Source organism: Pleurodeles waltl, chromosome 5 (genome assembly GCF_031143425.1).
Source record: "Pleurodeles waltl isolate 20211129_DDA chromosome 5, aPleWal1.hap1.20221129, whole genome shotgun sequence".
NCBI classification, from domain to species: Eukaryota; Metazoa; Chordata; class Amphibia; order Caudata; family Salamandridae; genus Pleurodeles; species Pleurodeles waltl.
In genome coordinates, this window is record NC_090444.1 from 1836542304 (window position 1) to 1836569769 (window position 27466).

The 27466-nt window shown below is 49.9% G+C and overlaps 1 protein-coding gene across 1 annotated transcript in view; it reads left to right on the forward strand.

The window, feature by feature from the left end:
- DNAH8 (dynein axonemal heavy chain 8) overlaps positions 1-27466 on the forward strand; it is a 9979189-nt gene that overhangs the window by 4650954 nt on the left and 5300769 nt on the right. Inside the window, exon 36 of the mRNA XM_069236651.1 lies at positions 25550-25612. Within this exon, the coding sequence (XP_069092752.1) occupies positions 25550-25612 (63 nt within the window). The remainder of the gene's footprint in view (positions 1-25549; positions 25613-27466) is intronic.

Genomic DNA, 27466 nt, shown 5'->3' on the forward strand with positions numbered 1-27466 from the left:
ACGGTGTCGCTGGATTCGAGGGACCTCGCTCGTCGTGCTGAGAGGAGACCCAAGGGACCGGTAATGCAGCTTTTTGGTGCCTGCGGTTGCAGGGGGAAGATTCCGTCGACCCACGGGAGATTTCTTCGGAGCTTCTGGTGCAGAGAGGAGGCAGACTACCCCCACAGCATGCACAAGCAGGAAAACAGTCGAGAAGGCGGCAGGATCAGCGTTACAGAGTTGCAGTAGTCGTCTTTGCTACTATGTTGCAGGTTTGCAGGCTTCCAGCGCGGTCAGCGGTCGATTCCTTATCAGAAGGTGAAGAGGGAGATGCAGAGGAACTCGGCTGAGCTCATGCATTCGTTATCTAAAGTTTCCCCAGAGACAGAGACCCTAAATAGCCAGAAAAGAGGGTTTGGCTACCTAGGAGAGAGGAAAGGCTACTAACACCTGAAGGAGCCTATCACAAGGAGTCTCTGACGTCACCTGGTGGCACTGGCCACTCAGAGCAGTCCAGTGTGCCAGCAGCACCTCTGTTTCCAAGATGGCAGAGGTCTGGAGCACACTGGAGGAGCTCTGGACACCTCCCAGGGGAGGTGCAGGTCAGGGGAGTGGTCACTCCCCTTTCCTTTGTCCAGTTTCGCGCCAGAGCAGGGGCTAAGGGGTCCCTGAACCGGTGTAGACTGGCTTATGCAGAATTGGGCACATCTGTGCCCAACAAAGCATTTCCAGAGGCTGGGGGAGGCTACTCCTCCCCTGCCTTCACACCATTTTCCAAAGGGAGAGGGTGTCACACCCTCTCTCAGAGGAAGTTCTTTGTTCTGCCATCCTGGGCCAGGCCTGGCTGGACCCCAGGAGGGCAGCTGCCTGTCTGAGGGGTTGGCAGCAGCAGCAGCTGCAGAGAAACCCCAGGAAGGGCAGTCTGGCAGTACCAGGGTCTGTGCTACAGACCACTGGGATCATGGAATTGTACCAACAATGCCAGGATGGCATAGAGGGGGCAATTCCATGATCATAGACATGTTACATGGCCATATTCGGAGTTACCATGGTGAAGCTACATATAGGTAGTGACCTATATGTAGTGCACGCGTGTAATGGTGTCCCCGCACTCACAAAGTTCAGTGGATTGGCTCTGAACAATGTGGGGGCACCTTGGCTAGTGCCAGGGTGCCCTCACACTAAGTAACTTTGCACCTAACCTTTACCAGGTAAAGGTTAGACATATAGGTGAATTATAAGTTACTTAAGTGCAGTGTAAAATGGCTGTGAAATAACATGGACGTTATTTCACTCAGGCTGCAGTGGCAGGCCTGTGTAAGAATTGTCAGAGCTCCCTATGGGTGGCAAAAGAAATGCTGCAGCCCATAGGGATCTCCTGGAACCCCAATACCCTGGGTACCTCAGTACCATATACTAGGGAATTATAAGGGTGTTCCAGTAAGCCAATGTAAATTGGTAAAAATGGTCACTAGCCTGTCAGTGACAATTTGGAAAGAAATGAGAGAGCATAACCACTGAGGTTCTGATTAGCAGAGCCTCAGTGAGACAGTTAGTCACTACACAGGTAACACATTCAGGCACACTTATGAGCACTGGGGCCCTGGGTTACCAGGGTCCCAGTGACACATACAACTAAAACAACATATATACAGTGAAAAATGGGGGTAACATGCCAGGCAAGATGGTACTTTCCTACACAACCCCCCCCCCCCAAACGAAGGACAATAAGACTAGCCATTACCTGATGAGTCTTCATTGTCTAAGTGGAAATATCTGGAGAGTCCATCTGCATTGGAGTGGCTACTCCCAGGTCTATGTTCCACTGTATAGTCCATTCCCTGTAGGGATATGGACCACCTCAACAATTTAGGATTTTCACCTTTCATTTGTTTTAGCCAAAGTAGAGGTTTGTGGTCTGTCTGAACAATGAAGTGAGTGCCAAACAGGTATGGCCTCAACTTCTTCAGAGCCCAGACCACAGCAAAGGCCTCCCTCTCAATGGCAGACCAACGCTTTTCTCTAGGGGTCAACCTTCTACTAATAAAAGCAACAGGTTGATCCTGGCCCTCAGAATTAAGTTGTGATAGGACTGCCTCTACTCCTAATTCAGATGCATCAGTTTGCACATAGAATTTTTTAGAGTAACATAGGGCTTTTCAGGACAGGTGCAGAGCACATGGCCTGCTTCAGCTCCTCAAAAGCTTTCTGACAGTTTGCTGTCCATAATACCTTTTTAGGCATTTTCTTGGATGTGAGGTCATTAAGAGGGGCTGCAATGGAGCCATAGTTCTTAATGAACCTCCTGTAATACCCAGTGAGGCCTAGGAAGGCTCTCACCTGAGTCTGAGTGGTAGGGGGAACCCAATCAATAATAGTTTGTATTTTCCCCTGAAGTGGTGCAATCTGTTCCCCACCAACAAGGTGTCCCAGATAAACCACCTTACCCTGCCCTATCTGGCACTTTGAAGCCTTGATAGTGAGGCCTGCCTTTTGCAGGGCCTCCAAAACTTTCCAAAGGTGGACCAGGTGATCATCCCAGCTGGAGCTAAAGACAGCTATATCATCCAAATATGCTGCACTGAAAGCTTCCAGCCCTTGCAGGACTGTGTTCACCAACCTCTGAAAAGTGGCAGGTGCATTTTTCAAACCAAAAGGCATTACAGTAAACTGGTAATGTCCTCCAATGGTAGAAAATGCAGTCTTAGGTTTAGCATCTTCTGACATTTTGATCTGCCAATACCCTGCAGTCAAATCAAAAGTGCTTAGATACTTGGCAGATGCCAGTGTATCTATTAGCTCATCTGCCCTGGGTATAGGGTGAGCATCAGTTTTGGTTACCAAGTTGAGACCTCTATAGTCTACACAAAACCTCATTTCCTTCTTTCCATCTTTAGAATTGGGTTTTGGTACCAGTACCACAGGAGAAGCCCATGGAGTGTCAGAGTGCTCAACCACTCCTAGTTCCAACATCTTCTGAACTTCTTGCTTTATGCAGTCCCTGACATGGTCAGGCTGCCTATAGATCTTACTTTTGACAGGTAAACTGTCTCCAGTATCTATAGTGTGCTCACACCAAGAAGTGGTGCCTGGCACAATGGAGAAGAGTTCTGAAAATTGTCCTAGGAGATTTATGCAATTATCTTTCTGCTCAGCAGTAAGACAATCAGCCAAAACTACACCTTCCACAAGAGCATCTTGTTCTGTGGAAGAGAAGAGATCAGGTAGAGGATCACTGTCTTCTTCCTGTCCCTCATCTGTTGCCATGAGCAGGGTGAGATCAGCCCTGTCATAGTAGGGTTTCAGGCGGTTGACATGGAGCACCCTAAGGGGACTCCTGGCAGTGCCTAAGTCAACCAAGTAGGTGACTTCACCCTTCTTTTCAACAATTGTGTGGGGTCCACTCCATTTATCTTGGAGTGCTCTTGGGGCCACAGGCTCCAAGACCCACACTTTCTGCCCTGGTTGGTACTGAACCAAAACAGCCTTCTGATCATGCCATTGCTTCTGGAGCTCTTGGCTGGCCTGAAGGTTTTTACTGGCCTTTTTCATGTACTCAGCCATCCTTGATCTGAGGCCAAGTACATAATCCACAATATCCTGCTTAGGAGCTTTTAAAGGTTGTTCCCAACCCTCCTTTACAAGTGTGAGTGGACCCCTAACAGGGTGTCCAAAAAGAAGTTCAAAGGGGCTGAAGCCCACTCCTTTCTGGGGTACCTCCCTGTAGGCAAAAAGGAGGCATGGTAGAAGGATATCCCATCTCCTGCGGAGTTTTTCAGGGAGTCCCATAATCATGCCTTTGAGAGTTTTATTAAATCTCTCCACCAGTCCATTTGTTTGTGGATGATAGGGTGTTGTGAACTTGTAAGTTACACCACACTCCTTCCACATGGCCTTTAAGTATGCAGACATGAAATTGCTTCCTCTGTCTGATACTACTTCCTTTGGGAAGCCCACCCTGGAAAATATTCCCAGGAGGGCCTTTGCCACTGCAGGAGCTGTAGTGGTCCTTAAAGGAATTGCTTCAGGATATCTTGTGGCATGGTCCACTACCACCAAGATAAACCTATTGCCTGAAGCAGTAGGAGGGTCAAGGGGGCCAACTATGTCAACCCCTACCCTTTCAAAGGGAACCCCAACCACAGGCAGTGGGATAAGGGGTGCCTTTGGAGTGCCACCTGTCTTGCCACTGGCTTGACAGGTTTCACAGGACTTACAAAATTCTTTTGTGTCCTCAGACATCCTAGGCCAATGAAACAGTGGTACCAATCTGTCCCAAGTTTTCATTTGACCCAGGTGCCCAGCTAAGGGAATGTCATGTGCCAGTGTTAGGAGGAACTTTCTGTACTCCTGAGGAATCACTAATCTCCTGGCAGCTCCAGGTTTAGGATCCCTATGCTCAGTGTACAAGAGGTTGTCCTCCCAGTAAACTCTGTGTGAGTCACTGACATCCCCATTAGCCTGTTTGACAGCTTGCTGTCTGAGACCCTCTAATGTGGGACAGGTTTGCTGTGCCACACTCAGCTCCTCTCTGGCAGGCCCCCCTTCACCCAAAAGCTCAGCAGTGTCTGCTTCCAGCTCCTCTGGTGTAGGTTCTGCACAGGGAGGGAATTCTTCTTCCTCAGAAGTAGAATCCACTGTAGAGGGAGGGACAGTAGGAAGTGGTTTGCTTCTACTAGCCCTAGCTTTAGGGAGCACTTGGTCCATTGTTCCAGGATCCAAGCTTCCCTGTCCTTTTTGCTTTTTGGCCTGAGCCCTTGTCAAAGCAAAAATATGCCCTGGGATGCCCAGCATTGCTGCATGGGCCTCCAACTCCACATCTGACCAAGCTGATGTCTCCAAATCATTCCCTAATAGACAGTCTACAGGTAAATCTGAAGCTACCACAACTTTCTTTGGACCAGATACCCCCCCCCAGTTGAGATTTACAACAGCCATGGGGTGGCTTTGTGTTATGTTGTGAGCATCGGTTACTTGGTACTGGTGTACAAGTATGTGTTGTTCAGGGTGCACCAGTTTCTCAATCACCATTGTGACACTGGCACCTGTGTCCCTGTAGGCCTGGACCTCAACACCATTTATTAGGGTTAGTTGCTTGTACTTCTCCAAGTTATGGGGGCAAGCAACCAAAGTGGCTAAGTCAATAGCCCCTTCAGAGACTAAAGTAGCCTCTGTGGTCTTCCTAATCAGACCAACCCCAACTAAATTACCAAAAGTGAGCCCAGCTACTCCCTTGGATTGGCTATTAGTAGGTTTGCTCCCACCACCACTGCTATTAGTAGGGACACTAGGTGTAGCAGTAGGGGTTGTAGTGGTAGGAGCTGTGGTGCCTTTCTTTGGACAACTGGGATCTGTTGTCCAATGGCCTTTTATTTTACATAAATAGCACCATGGTTTCTTTTCCTTGTTCTGATTAAAGGAGGATTTGGGCCCACCACCCCCACCAGAGTGTTTTTGTGGGCCTGATGAAGACTCATTTTTAGATTTGTCCCCACCCTTGTCAGAAGACTTACCATCCTTCTTTTTGTTGCCATCTTTGTCACCCCCTGTATGAACTTTTCTGTTCACTCTTGTTCTGACCCATTTGTCTGCCTTCTTTCCCAATTCTTGGGGAGAGGTCAGATCAGAGTCCACCAAGTACTGGTGCAACAAATCAGACACACAATTATTAAGAATATGCTCTCTCAGGATCAAGTTATACAGGCTGTCATAATCTGTAACTTTACTGCCATGTAACCACCCCTCCAAGGCCTTCACTGCCTGGTCAATGAAATCAACCCAGTCTTGTGAAGACTCCTTTTTGGTATCTCTGAACTTTATCCTGTACTGTTCAGTGGTTAAGCCATAACCATCCAGGAGTGCATTCTTAAGAACTTGGAAATTGTTAGCATCATTTTCTTTTACAGTAAGGAGCCTATCCCTACCTTTTCCAGTAAATGATAGCCATAGGATAGCAGCCCACTGCTTTTGAGGGACATCCTGTACAGCACAGGCCCTCTCAAGTGCAGCAAACCACTTGTTAATGTCATCCCCCTCCTTGTAAGGGGGAACTATCTTATGCAGATTCCTGGAATCATGCTCTTTTGCAGGATGACTATGGGGAATACTGCTGCTGCCACCATGGGTATCTAAACCCATTTTCTGTCTTTCCCTCTCTATTTCTAAAGACTGTCTATCCAAATCCAGCTGTTGCTTCTTGAGCTTCAGTCTGGTTTGTTCCACTCTCAATCTATTGAGCTCCCTTTCTAACAATCTGTCATCAGGGTGGGTGGGAGGGACATTTCTAGATACAGAGGTATGATGGGAATGAACAGAAGGAGACATGTCCCTTACAAAGGGCACCCTAACAGCTTGGCTACCAGCATAATGTGAGAGCACATCATCAGTATGATGTGATTCAACCTCTGTACCAACTATGCTAGACTGTCTAGTAATGGGCAGGCTGAGAAGTTTCTTTCCTGAACCTTTTCCTGGGGGAGTCCCTGGATCAGATTGAGAACCATTAGCTACTTTTTCTACAGATTGGGCACTTATGGCCTTATCCTGTACTCTAAGCATATTAATTAACAGTTCTAAGGAAGGATTCTTCCCTACACTCAAACCTCTCTCTAAGCAGAGACTCCTTGCTCCTTTCCAGCTAAGGTGATCATATGCAAGTTTGGACAGTTCAACTTTTTGGCCTGTGCCAGACATTTTTTAGAGAGAGTTAAAGTGATAGCAAAAGAAAAAAAAGTTTTCAGAACTTTTTGGAAAGACAGAAAAAAACTTTTTAAACTTTTAAGAACTTTTTGAAAGTTTAGAAGTACTTTTCAGCACTTAGAAAAGAGTGAAAAGAGGAAATGCAAAACTTTTTGGCTATGTGTATATACACTGACCTTGTTTTGTATATTTTTCTCTTATGAAAAGTACAATGACAAGAGTGGTAAGTAGTCTCAAAGCACTTATCCCACCGCTGCACAACCAATGTAGGAGGCTGGACTGGCTTGTAGTGAGTACCAAGGGGTACTTGCACCTTGCACCAGGCCCAGTTATCCCTTATTAGTGTATAGGGTGTCTAGCAGCTTAGGCTGATAGATAATGGTAGCTTAGCAGAGCAGCTTAGGCTGAACTAGGAGACGTGTGAAGCTACTACAGTACCACTTAGTGTCATATGCACAATATCATAAGAAAACACAATACACAGTTATACTAAAAATAAAGGTACTTTATTTTTATGACAATATGCCAAAGTATCTTAGAGTGTACCCTCAGTGAGAGGATAGGAAATATACACAAGATATATATACACAATAGCAAAAATATGCAGTATAGTCTTAGAAAACAGTGCAAACATTGTATAGTTACAATAGGATGCAATGGGGAAACATAGGGATAGGGGCAACACAAACCATATACTCCAGAAGTGGAATGCGAACCACGAATGGACCCCAAACCTATGTGACCTTGTAGAGGGTCGCTGGGACTATTAGAAAATAGTGAGAGTTAGAAAAATAACCCTCCCCAAGACCCTGAAAAGTGAGTGCAAAGTGCACTATAGTTCCCCTAAGGACAAAATAGTCGTGTTAGAGGGAGAATGCAAGGAAAACACAAATCAGCAATGCAACAACGATGGATTCCTGTCTGAGGGTACCTGTGGAACAAGGGGACCAAGTCCAAAAGTCACAAGCAGCTCGGAGATGGGCAGATGCCCAAGAAATGCCAGAGGTTGGTGCAAAGAAGCTCTTACTAGGCTGAAGAACTGTGAATACTGCAGGAACGACAAGGGCTAGAGACTTCCCCTTTGGAGGATGGATTCCCCACGCCTTGGAGAGTCGTGCAGAAGTGTTTTCCCGCCGGATGGACGCCAACAAGCCTTGCTACACGCAAATCGTGCGTTTGGCGTTTTTGGACGCTGCTGGGGCCCAGGAGGGACCAGGAGGTCGCAAATTGGACCTGCAGAGAGAGGGGACGTCGAGCAAGACAAAGAGCCCTCACTGAAGCAGGTAGCACCCGGAGAAGTGCCATAAACAGGCACTACGAGGATGCGTGAAACGGTGCTCGCCGAAGTTGCACAAAGGAGTCCCACGTCGCCGGAGACCAACTTAGAAAGTCGTGCAATGCAGGTTAGAGTGCCGTGGACCCAGGCTTGGCTGTGCACGAAGGATTTCCGCCGGAAGTGCACAGGGGCCGGAGTAGCTTGCAAAGTCGCTGTTCCCAGCAATGCAGCCCAGCGAGGTGAGGCAAGGACTTACCTCCACCAAACTTGGGCTGAAGAGTCACTGGACTGTGGGGGTCACTTGGACGGTGTCGCTGGATTCGAGGGACCTTGCTCGTCGTGCTGAGAGGAGACCCAAGGGACCGGTAATGCAGCTTTTTGGTGCCTGCGGTTGCAGGGGGAAGATTCCGTCGACCCACGGGAGATTTCTTCGGAGCTTCTGGTGCAGAGAGGAGGCAGACTACCCCCACAGCATGCACAAGCAGGAAAACAGTCGAGAAGGCGGCAGGATCAGCGTTACAGAGTTGCAGTAGTCGTCTTTGCTACTATGTTGCAGGTTTGCAGGCTTCCAGCGCGGTCAGCGGTCGATTCCTTATCAGAAGGTGAAGAGGGAGATGCAGAGGAACTCGGCTGAGCTCATGCATTCATTATCTAAAGTTTCCCCAGAGACAGAGACCCTAAATAGCCAGAAAAGAGGGTTTGGCTACCTAGGAGAGAGGAAAGGCTACTAACACCTGAAGGAGCCTATCACAAGGAGTCTCTGACGTCACCTGGTGGCACTGGCCACTCAGAGCAGTCCAGTGTGCCAGCAGCACCTCTGTTTCCAAGATGGCAGAGGTCTGGACCACACTGGAGGAGCTCTGGACACCTCCCAGGGGAGGTGCAGGTCAGGGGAGTGGTCACTCCCCTTTCCTTTGTCCAGTTTCGCGCCAGAGCAGGGGCTAAGGGGTCCCTGAACCGGTGAAGACTGGCTTATGCAGAATTGGGCACATCTGTGCCCAACAAAGCATTTCCAGAGGCTGGGGGAGGCTACTCCTCCCCTGCCTTCACACCATTTTCCAAAGGGAGAGGGTGTCACACCCTCTCTCAGAGGAAGTTCTTTGTTCTGCCATCCTGGGCCAGGCCTGGCTGGACCCCAGGAGGGCAGCTGCCTGTCTGAGGGGTTGGCAGCAGCAGCAGCTGCAGAGAAACCCCAGGAAGGGCAGTCTGGCAGTACCAGGGTCTGTGCTACAGACCACTGGGATCATGGAATTGTACCAACAATGCCAGGATGGCATAGAGGGGGCAATTCCATGATCATAGACATGTTACATGGCCATATTCGGAGTTACCATGGTGAAGCTACATATAGGTAGTGACCTATATGTAGTGCACGCGTGTAATGGTGTCCCGCACTCACAAAGTTCAGTGGATTGGCTCTGAACAATGTGGGGGCACCTTGGCTAGTGCCAGGGTGCCCTCACACTAAGTAACTTTGCACCTAACCTTTACCAGGTAAAGGTTAGACATATAGGTGACTTATAAGTTACTTAAGTGCAGTGTAAAATGGCTGTGAAATAACGTGGACGTTATTTCACTCAGGCTGCAGTGGCAGGCCTGTGTAAGAATTGTCAGAGCTCCCTATGGGTGGCAAAAGAAATGCTGCAGCCCATAGGGATCTCCTGGAACCCCAATACCCTGGGTACCTCAGTACCATATACTAGGGAATTATAAGGGTGTTCCAGTAAGCCAATGTAAATTGGTAAAAATGGTCACTAGCCTGTCAGTGACAATTTGGAAAGAAATGAGAGAGCATAACCACTGAGGTTCTGATTAGCAGAGCCTCAGTGAGACAGTTAGTCACTACACAGGTAACACATTCAGGCACACTTATGAGCACTGGGGCCCTGGGTTACCAGGGTCCCAGTGACACATACAACTAAAACAACATATATACAGTGAAAAATGGGGGTAACATGCCAGGCAAGATGGTACTTTCCTACAGTGATCATATGCAAGTTTGGACAGTTCAACATTTTTTCCTGTGCCAGACATTTTTTAGAGAGAGTTAAAGTGATAGAAAAAGAGAAAAAAGTTTTCAGAACTTTTTGGAAAGACAGAAAAAAACTTTTTAAACTTTTAAGAACTTTTTTGAAAGTTTAGAAGTACTTTTCAGCACTTAGAAAAGAGTGAAAAGAGGAAATGCAAAACTTTTTGGCTATGTGTATATACACTGACCTTGTTTTGTATATTTTTCTCTTATGAAAAGTACAATGACAAGAGTGGTAAGTAGTCTCAAGCACTTATCCCACCACTGCACAACCAATGTAGGAGGCTGGACTGGCTTGTAGTGAGTACCAAGGGGTACTTGCACCTTGCACCAGGCCCAGTTATCCCTTATTAGTGTATAGGGTGTCTAGCAGCTTAGGCTGATAGATAATGGTAGCTTAGCAGAGCAGCTTAGGCTGAACTAGGAGACGTGTGAAGCTACTACAGTACCACTTAGTGTCATATGCACAATATCATAAGAAAACACAATACACAGTTATACTAAAAATAAAGGTACTTTATTTTTATGACAATATGCCCAAGTATCTTAGAGTGTACCCTCAGTGAGAGGATAGGAAATATACACAAGATATATATACACAATAGCAAAAATATGCAGTATAGTCTTAGAAAACAGTGCAAACAATGTATAGTTACAATAGGATGCAATGGGGAAACATAGGGATAGGGGCAACACAAACCATATACTCCAAAAGTGGAATGCGAACCACGAATGGACCCCAAACCTATGTGACCTTGTAGAGGGTCGCTGGGACTATTAGAAAATAGTGAGAGTTAGCAAAATAACCCTCCCCAAGACCCTGAAAAGTGAGTGCAAAGTGCACTAAAGTTCCTAAGGACAAAAGAGTCGTGTTAGAGGAATAATGCAGGAAAGACACAAACCAGCAATGCAACAACTGTGGATTTCCAATCTAGGGTACCTGTGGAACAAGGGGACCAAGTCCAAAAGTCACAAGCAAGTCGGAGATGGGCAGATGCCCAGGAAATGCCAGCTGCGGGTGCAAAGAAGCTTCGACTGGACAGAAGAAGCTGAGGTTTCTGCAGGAACAAAAAGGGCTAGAGACTTCCCCTTTGGAGGACGGATCCCTCTCGCCTAGGAGAGTCGTGCAAAAGTGTTTTCCCGCCGGAAGGATGCCAACAAGCCTTGCTACACGCAAATCGTGCGTTTGGCGTTTTTGGACGCTGCTGGGGCCCAGGAGGGACCAGGAGGTCGCAAATTGGACCTGCCAAGAGAGGGGACGTCGAGCAAGACAAAGAGCCCTCACTGAAGCAGGTAGCACCCGGAGAAGTGCCAGAAACAGGCACTACGAGGATGCGTGAAACGGTGCTCGCCGAAGTTGCACAAAGGAGTCCCACGTCGCCGGAGACCAACTTAGAAAGTCGTGCAATGCAGGTTAGAGTGCCGTGGACCCAGGCTTGGCTGTGCACAAAGGTTTTCCGCCGGAAGTGCACAGGGGCCGGAGTAGCTGCAAAGTCGCGGTTCCCAGCAAGCCAGCCCAGCGAGGTGAGGCAAGGACTTACCTCCACCAAACTTGGGCTGAAGAGTCACTGGACTGTGGGGGTCACTTGGACAGCGTCGCTGGATTCGAGGGACCTCGCTCGTCGTGCTGAGAGGAGACCCAAGGGACCGGTGATGCAGCTTTTTGGTGCCTGCGGTTGCAGGGGGAAGATTCCGTCGACCCACGGGAGATTTCTTCGGAGCTTCTGGTGCAGAGAGGAGGCAGGCTACCCCCAGAGCATGCACAAGCAGGAAAACAGTCGAGAAGGCGGCAGGATCAGCGTTACAGAGTTGCAGTAGTCGTCTTTGCTACTATGTTGCAGTTTTGCAGGCTTCCAGCGCGGTCAGCGGTCGATTCCTTATCAGAAGGTGAAGAGGGAGATGCAGAGGAACTCGGCTGAGCTCATGCATTCGTTATCTAAAGTTTCCCCAGAGACAGAGACCCTAAATAGCCAGAAAAGAGGGTTTGGCTACCTAGGAGAGAGGAAAGGCTACTAACACCTGAAGGAGCCTATCAGCAGGAGTCTCTGACGTCACCTGGTGGCACTGGCCACTCAGAGCAGTCCAGGTTGCCAGCAGCACCTCTGTTTCCAAGATGGCAGAGGTCTGGAGCACACTGGAGGAGCTCTGGACACCTCCCAGTGGAGGTGCAGGTCAGGGGAGTGGTCACGCCCCTTTCCTTTGTCCAGTTTCGCGCCAGAGCAGGGGCTAAGGGGTCCCTGAACCGGTGTAGACTGGCTTATGCAGAATTGGGCACATCTGTGCCCAACAAAGCATTTCCAGAGGCTGGGGGAGGCTACTCCTCCCCTGCCTTCACACCATTTTCCAAAGGGAGAGGGTGTCACACCCTCTCTCAGAGGAAGTTCTTTGTTCTGCCATCCTGGGCCAGGCCTGGCTGGACCCCAGGAGGGCAGCTGCCTGTCTGAGGGGTTGGCAGCAGCAGCAGCTGCAGAGAAACCCCAGGGAGGGCAGTCTGGCAGTACCAGGGTCTGTGCTACAGACCACTGGGATCATGGAATTGTACCAACAATGCCAGGATGGCATAGAGGGGGCAATTCCATGATCATAGACATGTTACATGGCCATATTCGGAGTTACCATGGTGAAGCTACATATAGGTAGTGACCTATATGTAGTGCACGCGTGTAATGGTGTCCCCGCACTCACAAAGTTCAGTGAATTGGCTCTGAACAATGTGGGGGCACCTTGGCTAGTGCCAGGGTGCCCTCACACTAAGTAACTTTGCACCTAACCTTTACCAGGTAAAGGTTAGACATATAGGTGACTTATAAGTTACTTAAGTGCAGTGTAAAATGGCTGTGAAATAACGTGGACGTTATTTCACTCAGGCTGCAGTGGCAGGCCTGTGTAAGAATTGTCAGAGCTCCCTATGGGTGGCAAAAGAAATGCTGCAGCCCATAGGGATCTCCTGGAACCCCAATACCCTGGGTACCTTAGTACCATATACTAGGGAATTATAAGGGTGTTCCAGTAAGCCAATGTAAATTGGTAAAAATGGTCACTAGCCTGTTAGTGACAATTTGGAAAGAAATGAGAGAGCATAACCACTGAGGTTCTGATTAGCAGAGCCTCAGTGAGACAGTTAGTCACTACACAGGTAACACATTCAGGCACACTTATGAGCACTGGGGCCCTGGGTTACCAGGGTCCCAGTGACACATACAACTAAAACAACATATATACAGTGAAAAATGGGGGTAACATGCCAGGCAAGATGGTACTTTCCTACACCCTTGTCCTGGGATTCCTCACAGGAGTCAGTAGCCATGAAAGGTTGGGGTAACCAGAGTCACCTGCAAATATCGAGGGACAATTGTTAACCACACACCAACCCTTAGGGCCCACACTATACCCATACACCAACATATTCTGGGTGGGAACCAGGGCTCACCTATTAGCGACACCCTGTGCCTCTGGAATTGAGCCATCACATATGGGATGCTGCTATTCCTCAGGCTAAAGGTATCATGCACAGACCCAGGATATTTTGCATTGACGTGGAAAATGTACTGATCCGCCAGACACACCATCTACACATTCATGGAGTGAAAGCTCTTTCGATTTCTGAACACTTGTTCATTCTGCCGGGGGGAGGGACAAAAGCAATATGTGCACCATCAATTGCCCCAATAATGTTGGGGATATGTCCCATTGCATAGAAATCAGCTTTCACTTTAGCCAAATCCTCTACCTGGGGGGAAATGATGTAGCTGCGCATGTGTTTAATTAGTGCAGACAACTGGCTGAGACATTCCTGCTGCCAAGCCCACTGTCACTTGGAAGGAGCCAGTTGCCAGGAAATGGATCACAAATAGGAGTTGCACAAGAGGGGGGATCCTTGTGTGGTGACGGATAGCAGAGATTAGGTCAGGCTCCAATTTGGGACACAGCTCTGTGATTGTGGCCCTGTCCAGTCTATAGGTGAGGATAATGTGCCTGTCCTTCTTTGTTGCCAAGTCTACCAGGGGTCTGCACACGGGGGTATGTCTCCATCTCCTATTCATCCTCAGTGTTTGCAATCTATGGGGCAAAATGGTGAGCAGCTGGTCAGTATCTCTTATTTCCAACCACTACACTTCACTGCTTGTTGTGATTGTAACACTGTTTAGTTGGAGATGTCCAAATGGTGCATATGTGTATTGTGACGCAGTTAGGAGCCATGGCCTGCACCCCCCCCTAAAATGGCATCCGCCTGTCCCATTTGGAGGGACAGGTGGAAATTAGGTAATTCTGTTGACATTATGCGCATTTACAGGAGGCGGTCGAAAACAGCTGTGCAACTCCTCATTGGTTAACATTGGGCCGTATGGGGTACAATGGCCAATGGTGATGTACGCCGGCGGTGACGGTATGCACCTCCGCGGACGTCACCGCCATTTTGTATCTGTTCACTCACTTGCTACCTGACCTTCAACAGGAGAGGACCTACACTGCCTGTGCTGCTTTGACCTGTGTCTGGAACTGACCATGGCTTGTGTCACTGGGGAAAGGGACATTGCCTTCACCTCAGCGGAGTGGGAGAGACTGGTGGATGGGGTCCTACCCCAGTACTGAATGCTGTATGGGCCTCCAGACCAACAGGTGAGTACACCGTGAGTACGATGCATGGGGTGTGAATGCATGTAGTGCTGTGTGTGAAGGCCTTATGTGGGCAGGAGGGTGGAGATGCCCTGGGCAGCATGCAGCATGTATGGTGGGCCATGTCTGTGCTAAGAGGGATGGGAAGGGGAATGGTGGGCCATGAGTGTAACAGGTAGGACGGCCGGACTAATACCTTTCCCTGTGTCCATTTCCCTGCAGGTCAGCGCCCATCAGAAAAAGGGTATATGCTGTGCCATCGCCAAGGATGTGCGGACCCTGGGGGCCTATGGCAGGCGGAGCACCCACTGTCGCAAACAGTGGGAGGACCTGAGACGTTGGGAATGGAAGACGGCGGAGGCCCAGCTGGGGATGGCCTCCCAACGAGGAAGGGGTGTCAGTCGAACCTGACCTCCCTGTTGGCCCGCATACTGGCGGTGGCCTATCCGGAGCTGGATGGGCACTTGGGGGCATCACAGCAGCCACAAGGTGGTGAGTACAGTGCCCCAATATACAACTTGCTCCTAGTGGGGTTGGACTGGGTGGGGGATGTGGGCCTGTGGGTGCCCGTAGGCCAGGCCTGACATTGCAGAGTAGGTCCCATGTTGGTCAGGGTTCTGATGTAAAATACCTCCAACCAAGGTAGTAGGCATCCACTACTGGGCAGGTCTCAGGTATGCTGCTATTGGTGTTAGATGTCCCTATCCATGGCCTGGTGACTAGCATTGTGACTGGTGGTACATTGCCTAGTGCGTAGGGCTGTTCCCTGAGTGTGTGTGACGTGTACGCCAACGGTAGTGTTGTTGCCGCCATTGACCAAGTGTATCCTTTGTCTCTTCCCCCCCTTTTTGTTTTGTCCCCCTGTCCTTATGTGCATTAGCATCATCTGGCGGAGGGGCAGAGACACCGGCGACGGAGGGAGCTGCATCCCACAGGACCCAGGAGGCCAAATCCACCAACGGTGAGGGCACCAGTGGGACAGAGGGCGAGGGGAGCACCACGGCAGAGACAGGAGGGGACAGTTCGGACACAGATTCCTCCTCCTTGGAAGCTCCCTGGTGGTGGCGGACACCTCTGTGCCCACCCCAGCTACAGGTACAGCCGCCACCCCCGTACCAGCACCGCCCTCCCAGCAGCCTCTCAGCGAGTTTCCCATGCTCGCTCACCCAGGAGGGTGGGCATCTCCTTTGCCCCAGGCACCTCAGGCCCTGCCCCAGATAGCCCTGCTGCCCTGAGTGAGGAGGCTATTGAACTCCTGCGATCCTTCTCTGTTGGGCAGTCAACCATTGTGAATGCCATCCAGGGGCTGGCAGCCCAAATGCAACAGACAAATGCATTCCTGGAGGGCATTCACACTGGCATGGCGGCCCAAGTGCTGCAAGGAAGGGCAAGGAGACACCCCCAGCTGCTGCAGGGAAGGTCAAGGAGGCACCCCCAGCAGCAAAAAGGAAGGACAGGGAGCAATCCCCGGCTGCTGAGAGGAAGGGCAAGGAGCAGTCCCCGGCTGCTACCAAAAGGAGCAAGGAGCCATCCTCAGCTGCTGGCAGGAAGTGCAAAGGGCCTGCACCAGATGGCAAAAAGTACAAGAGGCCTGGTGCAGAGCCCCCACCACCAACCATGGTGTTTCAGCCGTCCGAGGCTGTAGGGGATGGGCTGGAGCCTCCCCCCACCACTTCTAGCACCACCACCAACACCGCCACCAACACCGCCCCCAGCCCCACTGCCAGCAGCAGCAGCCCCAGTGGGCAGCCGTCCAAGGCTGCAGGGGAAGGGCTGGAGCCTCCCCCCACCACTGCCAGCACCGCCACCAGAACCACTGCCAGCAGCAGTAGCCCCAGTGGGCAGCCGTACGGGCTGCAGGGGAAGGGGTGGAGCCTACCCCCACTGCCACCAGCACCGCCACCAACACCACCACTGCCACCACTGAGCAGCCGTCACCACCGGCGGACAGTGTGCAGTCCTGCGTCCATGGGCTATAGTCCCTCCTGGCCCCAGAAAATCCTGTGGGTCTGACACCCAGGTGAGAGACTGTGACCTTGCACTCCTCAAGATCTGCATCACAGGGCATGTTGCCCCCTCCAGAACCAGTGGAGAAGCCATCCACTCACCCCATCCTTCCCAGGATGAAACTCACTTGGTGCAATGCCCCCTCCAGAACCAGTGGAAAAAGCCATCCACTCACCCCATCTTGTCCAGGATGAAGCTCACTGGGCACAATGCCCACTCCAGAACCAGTGAAAGAAGTCATCCACTCACCCCAACCCCATCCTTCCCAGGATGAAGCTCACTGGGCACAATGCCCCCTCCTGAACCAGTGGAAGAAGCCATCCACTCACCCCATCCTGCCCAGAATGAAGCTCACTGGGCGCAATGCTCCCTCCAGAACCAGTAGAAGAAGCCATCCACTCACCCCATCCTTCCCAGGATGAAGCTCACTGGGCACAATGCCCCCTCCAGAACCAGTGGAGAAGCCATTCACTCACCCCATCCTTCCCAGGATGAAGCTCACTGGGCACAATGCCCCCTCCTGAACCAGTGGAAGAAGCCATCCACTCACCCCATCCTGCCCAGGATGAAGCTCACTGGACACAATGCTCCCTCCAGAACCAGTGGAAGAAGCCATCCACTCACCCCATCCTTCCCAGGATGAAGCTCACTGGGCACAATGCCCCCTCCAGAACCAGTGGAGAAGCCAGCCATCCACTCACCCCATCCTTCCCGGGGATGAAGCCCACTGGGCACAATGCCCCCTCGAGAACCAGTGGGCAAATCACCAACTTGAGAGACTGTGACCTTGCACTCCCCAGGATCTGGCAGTGGGCAAATCACCCACTTGAGAGACTGTTGCCTTGCACTCCCCAGGACCAAGTACAGGGCATGTTGCCCCCTCCAGGACCAGTGGAATTGTACCATCTTCCAGCTGAGGTGCCCCCCCATTCCCCATCCCCCTGAGGTGCCTGTCTATTTTTGACCTGATGCCCCTGCAGTGTTCTCCCCGTGTTGTTGCAGGAGTGAGGTTGGGCCTTGGACTTTGTGATGTGTCCCTGTGGCCCACAGACATTGAGGACTGGACAGTGTCCCTTGCATTGTAAATATGTATATACTTTTTCATTTGGATGCATGTATTTCACCTATATTTATCTTATTACAGCCTTTTTACACTATAGTAGTTGTCCTTGCATTATTCCTGAGGGGTACGGGGTGTATAAGTTATGTTACTTGATCTGGTTGTGTGTGTAGTGTTGGGGGTGGGGGTGTTGCGTGTTGCGTGTGTGTCACTCTCTTTTTCCTCCCCCCCTCCCCTGTGAGCTAGGCAGCAGTACTCACTGTGGTCGTCTTTGCCGGCGTTGGTGTTCGTAATGGAGCAGAAGGTAGAAGAGCATGGGGAAGACATGCAGCTCGGGCTCCATGGTGGCGCAGATCTTCCCTGAGTCTCCAGAGGTGAGTCAGTTCCCTTCTGTGGCGGATAGGTGTGTCATATTACTGTGGTCGGTACATTGTCTTCCGCCTGGCTATTGGAAGTTACCGCCGTGGTGCCTGTTGGTTTCGCCCTGGCAGTCGTTGTGTTAAAGTGGCTGTCTGAGCGGTTTCCGCTGTGGTCATAATTTCATGTTTATTACCGCTGGCCTGTTGGCGGTATTACTGCCGCTTTATCACCGACCGCCAGGGTTGTAATGAGGGCCTAAGTGTGACTACAGTGGTATTGCCTGAGCTTTGCATGTCTCCTAGATAAGCCATGGCTGCTCATCCACAGCTACCTATAGCTAGCCTGGCTTCTAAACACTGACTACTCTACACTAATAAGGGATACTTGGACCTGGTACAAGGTGTAAGTACCATAAGCACCCACCACACACCAGGCCAGCCATCTGCACAAAGTCGGTGCGATGCACAGGGACAAAGTCGCAGTAAGAGCCCTCCTACTAGGTGCAGTCTTGTCTTGGGTCCCTGCAAAGTCCAGCAACGGTTCTATTGTCCAGGTTGCAGAAGTATCTTGCAGAGAATGTTCAGACAATTCCAGAGACTAATCCATGGATGAATCTATGAATCTAGGCTCCCACCCTCAGGGAAGCCCTTAACTAACCCAGGAAGGTGATTAGATACTTTCTGCAGTGACCCACTGTAGGAAAGTAGCCTCTTTCTAGCATGGTTACCCCCACTTTTGGCCTGTTTGTGAGTGTATGCCATTGTGTTTTTACTGTGTCACTGGGATCCTGCTAGCTAGGACCCCAGTGCTCATAGATAAAAACCTATATGTCAGTGTGTTTTGCCTGTCTCATTGGGATCCTGCTAGCCAGGACCCCAGTGCTCATAGTTTGTGGCCTAATGTGTATGCCTGTGTAGTGCCTAACTGTGTCACTGAGGCTCTGCTAATCAGAACCTCAGTGCTTATGCTCTCTCTGCATTTAAATTTGTCACTGTAGGCCAGTGACTTCATTTACCAATTTCAATTGGCACACTGGACCCCTCTTAGAAGTCCCTTGTATATGGTACCTAGGAACCCAGGGTATTGGGGTTCCAGGAGATCCATATGGGCTGTAGCATTTATTTTGCCACCCATAGGGAGCTCAGACAAACCCTTACACAGGACTGCCATTGCAGCCTGAGTGAAATAGTGCACACACTATTTCACAGCCATTTTCACTGCACTTCAGTAACATATAAGTCACCTATATGTCTAACCTTCACTTGCTGAATGTTACGTGCAAAGTTAATAAGTGTGAGGGCACCCTTGCACTAACAAAGGTGCCCCCACATAGTTCAGGGCCATTTCCTCAGACTTTGTGAGTACGGGGACGCCATTATACGTGTGCACTACATATAGGTCAATACCTATACGTAGCTTCACAATGGTAACTCCGAATATGGCCATTAAACATGTCTAAGATCATGGAATTGTCCCCTCATTCCAAATATGGTATTGGGGAGCCAATTCCATGCATCCTGTACTGCCAAACCAGCTCTCTGTGGCTTGCACTGAAGCTACAGCTGCTGCCACCTCACAGACAGGGTTCTGCCCTCTTGGGGTCTTGGCAGCCCAGTCCCAGGAAGGCAGAACAAAGGATTTCCTCTGAGAGCAGGGTGTTACACCCTCTCCCTTTGGAAATAGGTGTTACAGGCTGGGGAGGGGTAGCCTCCCCCAGCCTCTGGAAATGCTTTGAAGGCACAGATAGTGCCCTCCTTGCATAAACCAGTCTACACCAGTCCAGGGGCCCTTTCTTTCCTGTTCTGGCGGGAAACTGGACAAAGGAAAGGAGAGTGACCACTCCCCTGTCCATCACCACCCCAGGGGTGGTGCCCAGAGCTCCTCCAGTGTGTCCCAGACTTCAGCCATCTTGCTTTGCAAGGTGTGGGGGCACTCTGGAAGGCTCTGAGTGGCCAGTGCCAGAAGGTGACGTCAGAGACCCCTCCTGATAGGTTCATACCTGATAAGGTAGCCAATCCCCCTCTCAGAGCTATTTAGTGTCTCTCCAGTGGGTTCTGTTCAGATTATGCTTGCACGTTTCCTTCAGGAATCCTCTGCAACAACTTCAGCATCCTCTGACCTCGGATCAACCGCAACCTGCCCCAAGAAATGCTGTAACTGCAACAAAGTGTCTATAAGAGACACTTTTCTTCAGCAACCTCAGCACCAACTCAGCAATGGCAAAGGTTTCCACGGTGTGCATGCTCTGGGGACTCCCTGTCTTCATCCTGCACCAGAAGGACCGAAGAAACCTCCTGTGGAGTGATGTATTCACTCCCCTGCTCCAAGCAGGCACCTTCCAAGGTGACGACCGGTACCCTGGGACTCCTCTCACGGCAACGAGCATGCTCCTAAGGACACAGAGGGTGGAAATCATCGACATAGACTGTCCTGAGGTCCTGCTGACGCAATTTGGAGGAGGTAAGACCTTGCCTTCCCCAAGAACAACGGTACCCCTGTGTTTTGTGTCTTCTTCGCCTCTGGAGGCCTCTGTGCACTTGTTGCACAATTCCATCGTCCACAGTCTGGCCCAGGTCCCCAGCACTCCACCCTGCTATCCTCAACTCGCTGAGTTGTTCTCAGGCAGCGTGGGACCTTCTTTTGTTGTGCTGCATCAACTGTGTTTTGCACCTCCTTTGAACCCAGATCCTGTGGCATCTGGGGGTGCTGGCTGGCATCCTGAGGGCTCTCTAAAGTGCTGAAAGCCCCCTCTTCTTCCTCGCACAGAGTTGAGGCCCCCAGGTCCCTCCTGGGTCCATCCAGAGACATTTTGATGAAAAACGCACTTTTGCCGTAGCCAAGGCTTGTTGGCGCCTTCCAACACAAAATCTCATCTGCAATGATCTTCACGCTGTGGAACATCTTTTGCATCATGCAGGAACCTGCAGGCATCTACCTAGGGTGCATTTCTGAAGTCTTCTACTAAGCGTGGACTCTTCTTTTGTACCCTCTTCTGGGTTGGTAGGGGCTCCTGTCCTTCCTGGAACTTCTTTCGACTTCTGGACTTGGTCCCCTTCCTTTGCAGGTCTTCAGGTCCAATAATCCAGCAGTTGTTCTTTGCAGACTTGGTTGGCTGCTGCAAAATCCCAAAAACGAGGTGTAGTATTTCCTAATAAAACTTGCAGTACTTTACTCCTGCTTTTCTGGGCTCTGGGGTGGGATAATATACTTACCTTTACTGTATTCTTACTCTCCCAGCGATTCTGCACACACTACACTTGTCTAGGGGGGAATTCGTGATTCACATTCCACTTTTTTAGTGTATAGTTTGTGTTGCTCCTAGACCTATTTTCTCCCATTGCATTCTAAAGGATATCCTACTGTTTGCATTGTTCTATGACTATTTACTTGTCTAATTTTGGTGTCTAGTGTATATATTGTGTATAATACTTGCCTCCAGAAGGAGTATTGTCTCTAAGATATTTTTGGTACTGTGTCACCCAAATAAATACCTTTATTTTTGGTAACACTGAGTATTGTCTTCATTTGTGTATGAGTACTGTGTAACTATAAGTGGTATTGCATGAGCTTTGCTTTTCTCCTACTTGTGCCTAAGCTGCTGTGCTATGGCTACCTCTATCAGCCTAAGCTGCTAGAACACTCCTGCATTCACTAACAAGGGATAACTAGACCTGGTATAAGGTGTAAGTACCCAAGGTACCCACTACAAACCAGGCCAGCCTCCTACACCCACTTATCTGGAGTGGGGCGCGGGGGAGGGGGGTCAGGTACATCACCTAGCTGGACTAACCAGTCCCAGGGGCCTCTACTCATCTTATTTCCACGATGGCAGAATCAAGTGGCCACCTGGTAGAGCTCTGGGCACCTCCCTAGGTGATGCGCTGGACGGGGTGGTCACCCCACTGTCCTTTGTGTGGTTTTGCCCTAGAGTGGGAGCCGAGGCTCCTGCACTGGAGTAAACTGGTTTATGCAAAGAGGGCACCAAATATGCCCTTCAAAGCAGAAGGGTGGTGCTCAGAGGCTCCCCTACCCCAGCTCAGAGACACCTGAGTTAAGCGCAGCAGCAGGAAGGCAGAAAAGTGTCTGAGGTTGGCAGCAGTACAGGCTGGCATCCAAACCCTTCAAGGCTATGCAGGCAGACATGGAGGATTCCCTAGGGAACCCCGAGAGTATATGGCATCATTCAACTAGCACTGGAATCGGTGTAGTTGCATGATTCCAGCATGTTTGATACCAAACATGATTAGGTTCAGGGAAGCCATTATGTCGTTTAACAACTCATGTTGACCAGTTTCCACTACATACCTCAGAATGGCTTCCCCACACTTACAAAGCCCAGTAAATGGAGTCAGGGGTTTGTAGGGGCACGTCTGCTCATGCGCCCTCACACTTAGAACCATGCACCCTGTCTTTGGGCTGAAGGGTCTACTATAGGGGTGACTTATAGGATCAGAGTGCAGTGACCATGATATAAGATAAGCCTTCTATCTGGAGTGAAAGGTGCATGCACCATTTCACACAGGCTGTAATGGCAGGCCTGTAGTCACAGTTTGCATGGGCTCCCATGGGTGGCATAATAAATACTGCAGCCCATGAGGGACAACTGGGGTACCAATGCCCTGGGTACCTAAGTACCATATATTTCTTCCAAACGAAAGAGGATGAGACTAACCTTGCCCAGTTGCGCCTTCATTGTCTAAGTGGAAAAATCTGGAAAGTCCATCTGCATTGGCATGGTTACTTCGAGGCCTATATATTCCACAGAAAACTCCATCCTCTGTAAAGAAATGGACCCCCTCAAAAGGTTTGGATTTTCACACTTTGGGGGTCATTCTCCGCCGCCCGCCGAAGTTCCCCCGACAGAATACCGCTGCGCGGTCAAAAGACCACCGCGGTAATTCTGAGTTTCCCTCTGGGCCGGCGGGCGACCGCCAGAAGGCCGCCCGCCCGCCCAGCGGGAAACCCCCTTCCACGAGAATGCCGGCTCCGAATGGAGCCGGCGGAGTGGAAAGGGTGCGACGGGTGCAGTTGCACCCGTCGCGATTTTCAGTGTCTGCATGGTCACTGCAGGGGCCCCCAGGGGCCCCATGACACCCGTTACCGCCATCCTTTTCCTGGCACCAGGAACAGGATGGCGGTAAGGGGGTCGGAATCCCCATGGCGGCGCTGCAAGCAGCGCCGCCGTGGAGGATTCCCTGGGGCAGCGGGAAACCGGCGGGACACCGCCGGTTTCCCGTTTCTGACCGCGGCTGTACCGCCGCGGTCAGAATGCCCATGGAAGCACCGCCAGCCTGTTGGCGGTGCTTCCGCGGTCGTTGGCCCTGGCGGTCTTGGACCACCAGGGTCAGAATGACCCCCTTTATCTGTTTGAACAAAGAAGTGAGTACCAAGCAGGCATGGCTTCAACTTGTTCAGGGCCCAGACCACAGCAAAGGCTTCTCTCTCTATAGCTGGCCAATGTTTCTCTGTGGGGGTCAACCTTCTGGTAATAAAAGCTACGGGTTGATCCTGGCACCCCTCATTAAGTTGGGATAGTACTGCTCCTGTTACTATTTCTGAAGCATCTGTCTGAACAATAAATTGTTTAGAGAAGTCAGGACTTTTTAGAACTGGAGCTGAGCACATGGCCTTCTTCAGGGCATCAAAGGCCTCTTGACAGATAATTGTCCAGTTTATCTTTTTAGAAATTTTCTTAGATGTGAGATCATACAGGAGGGTCAGAATGAACCGATACCCGTTTACATATCTCCTATAATACCTAGTCACGCCCAGAAAAGCTCTAACCTGAGTCTGTGTAGTGGGAGCAACCCAATCCACAGTGGTTTGGATTTTTGCCCTGTAAAGGTTGAACTTGGCCCCCATCTACCAGGTGATCCAAGTAAACAACGTTGCTTTGCCCTATCTGGAACTCACTGTCCTTGATAGTGAGGCCTGCCTTTTCAAGGCCTCAAGTACACTCTTGAAGTGGACCAGGTGATCCTACTAGGTGAAACTAAAAACAGCGAAATCATCTAGATATGCTGCACTAAAGTCAACCAGGACTGATTCACCAACCTCTAGAATGTAGCAGGTGCATTTTGCAATCCAAAGGGCATGACAGTGAACTTGTAGTGCCCACTAGGAGTTGAAAATCCAGTTTTGGTTTTAACAGCATTGGTTAATCTGATCTACTAATAGCCTGCAGTCAAATAAAAAATGCTGGGATTCTTGGCTGCAGCCAGAGTATCAACTTAATCTGCCCTGGGGATAGGATGCCTTAGTGATTGCATGGCGACCTCTGTAGTCTACACAAAACCTCAGGTAAGTAACTTGTTCACTATTGCCTAAATTGTTAAAACGGCTGGACAAAAATCTGACAGGTTAATTTGTAACTTTGATATTATACTTATGGGATTAAACTTTTGGGGTTCCTAAGCACTCAGGCCCATTTTTATACTTTGTTTGCGCTGGATTTGCATCCTTTTTTTTACGCAAATCCGGCGCCAACTTAACTCTATGTCCAGCGCCAAAATATTGGAGTTAAAGTAATTTTTTGCCTGCGGAAAACTACCTTGCGTCAAGGAGATGCAAGGTAGGCATTCTTGGGCAAAAAATGACTCAAAGGCCCTACCGCCTTATTTATCCTCCTGTGGAAAGGAGGGCCTTAAATAATGGCGCTAAGAATGCTTTCCACCATTATTTAACGCCTGGGTATGGGCAGGCGTTAGGGGACCTCTGGGCCTTTTTCTGTGGTCAGAGACAATGGAAACAGCCCACAATTGCCCTTCCTTGCTCCCAGGGACACTACCACCCACCAGCACCCACACCTGGAGGACACTTAAGGATGGTGATCCCAGGTAAGTCCAGGTAGGTATATTTAATTTTTTTCCAAAGTGCCATGGGAGGCCCAACTTGGGCCCCCCTACATGGCACTCTGCCCAATGGCTATGCCCAGGGGACATAAGCCCTCTGGGCATGGACATTGGGCTGGGGGCATGACACCTGTCTTTAATAAGACAGAAGCCATGTCCATGGGGGTTGTGCGTCAAACAAATTACACTAGTCAGGTTAAGGTCATTTTTTGGACTCTAACCTGACTAGCGCCATTCTTTCACGCACAACCTCCATTTTTTCCTACCCCTCCCCTACCCGGTTAGCGTCATGTATTTTGACGCTAATCGGTCCTTAGCGCCATTCCGTAACTATGGCACCCGGCCGGCATCTTGGAATGTTGCTAGCCAGCGCTATACTTTTTCACCCAAAACTACGCTAACACAGTTTTGCGTGAAAAAGTATAAATCTGGGCCTCAGTTTTATACCTTTTACCTTAGTGATTGTTATTCATTAAAATAATTAAAATACTTTTCACTATGTTCTCTCTGTCATTGTATTCTTGATTAATGTGCACTTTAGTCTTGTTAATTTATGTTTAATGGTATCAATAAAAATACATTTTGAAATGAAATAAACAAAATTAGATTCCTTGTCGTAACATTTGAATACTTTGCTACAAACGTTTTTTGCTATGTTATCCTTCTTGTAGGAAGGACCAATGGTTCCAAATATTCCACCACAAGAAGCCAGTACAAGGTTGCAGATATTCCAGGTAAGGAAACTAATATTAATTGTTTGGACAGAAAAGTCCTCTACATGGTATTGGACATGCACCACTGCCCTGAGTGCCCCGACTGTACTGAAGTCTGGTTACCTAATGCTGATTTTGTTGTCATAGGGAAGCATACATTATGTGTATAAACCATGCTAAAGGCTTGTCTCACGGATCGCAATCTTGTTGGACCAGAAGGGGCTCCCAAAGCGCTACTTTCATAGTGGTAAAAGACTAGTGCCTTTGCCAGGAGTTAGGCACAACGAGAACGGTGGTGGTAGCTTGATGCCTAGTGATCAGTAGGAGTGAACACGTGTAGGAAACTACCATCTTGCCTGGCATGTTATCCCCATATTTCACTGTATATATGTTGTTTTAGTTGTATGTGTCACTGGGACCCTGCCAGCCAGGGCCACATTGCTCAAAAGTGTGCCCTGTATGTGTTACCTGTGTGATGACTAACTGTCTCACTGAGGCTCTGCTAACCAGAACCTCAGTGGTTATGCTCTCTCATTTCTTTCCAAATTGTCACTAACAGGCTAGTGACCAATTTCACCAATTTACATTGGCATACTGGAACACCCTTATAATTCCCTAGTATATGGTACTGAGGTACCCAGGGTATTGGGGTTCCAGGAGATCCCTATGGGCTGCAGCATTCCTTTTGCCACTCTTAGGGAGCTCTGACAATTCTTACACAGGCCTGCCACTGCAGCCTGAGTGAAATAACATCCATGTTATTTCACAGCCATTTACCACTGCACTTAAGTAACTTATAAGTCACCTATTTGTCTAACCTTTACCTGGTAAAGGTTGGGTGCTAAGTTACTAAGTGTGTGGGCACCCTGGCACTAGCCAAGGTGCTCCCACATTGTTCAGGGCTAATTCCCGGACTTTGTGAGTGCGGGGACACCATTACACGCGAGCACTATACATATGTCATGACATATGTATAGCGCCACAATGGTAACTCCGAACATGGCCATGTAACATGTCTAAGATCATGGAATTGTCACACAATTCCATGATCCCCCGAGTCTCTACAACAGACTAGGGTACTGCCAAACTACCTTTCCCGGGGTTTCACTGCAGCTGCTGCTGCTGCCAACCCCTCAGACAGGTTGCTGCCCTCCTGGGGTCCAGCCAGGCTTGGCTCAGGAAGGCAGAACAAAGGACTTCCTCAGAGAGAGGGTGTTACACCCTCTCCCTTTGGAAAAAGGTGTCAGGGCTGGGGAGGAGTAGCCTCCCCCAGCCTCTGGAAATGCTTTGATGGGCAGAGATGGTGCCCATCTCTGCATAAGCCAGTCTACACCGGTTCAGGGATCCCCCAGCCCTGCTCTGGCGCGAAACTGGACAAAGGAAAGGGGAGTGACCACTCCCCTGACCTGCACCTCCCCTGGGAGGTGCCCAGAGCTCCTCCAGTGTGCTCCAGACCTCTGCCATCTTGGAAACAGAGGTGCTGCTGGCACACTGGACTGCTCTGACTGGCCAGGGCCAGCAGGTGACGTCAGAGACTCCTTCTGATAGGCTCTTACCTGTGTTACTAGCCTATCCTCCTTCCTAAGTAGCCAAACCTCCTTTTCTGGCTATTTAGGGTCTCTGCTTTGGGGAATTCTTTAGATAACGAATGCAAGAGCTCATCAGAGTTCCTCTGCATCCCTCTCTTCACCTTCTGCCAAGGAATCGACCGCTGACTGCTCTGGACGCCTGCAAAACTGCAACAAAGTAGCAAAGACGACTACTGCGACCTTGTAATGCTGATCCGGCCGCCTTCTTGACTGTTTTCCTGATGGTGCATGCTGTGGGGGTAGTCTGCCTCCTCTCTGCACTAGAAGCTCTGAAGAAATCTCCAGT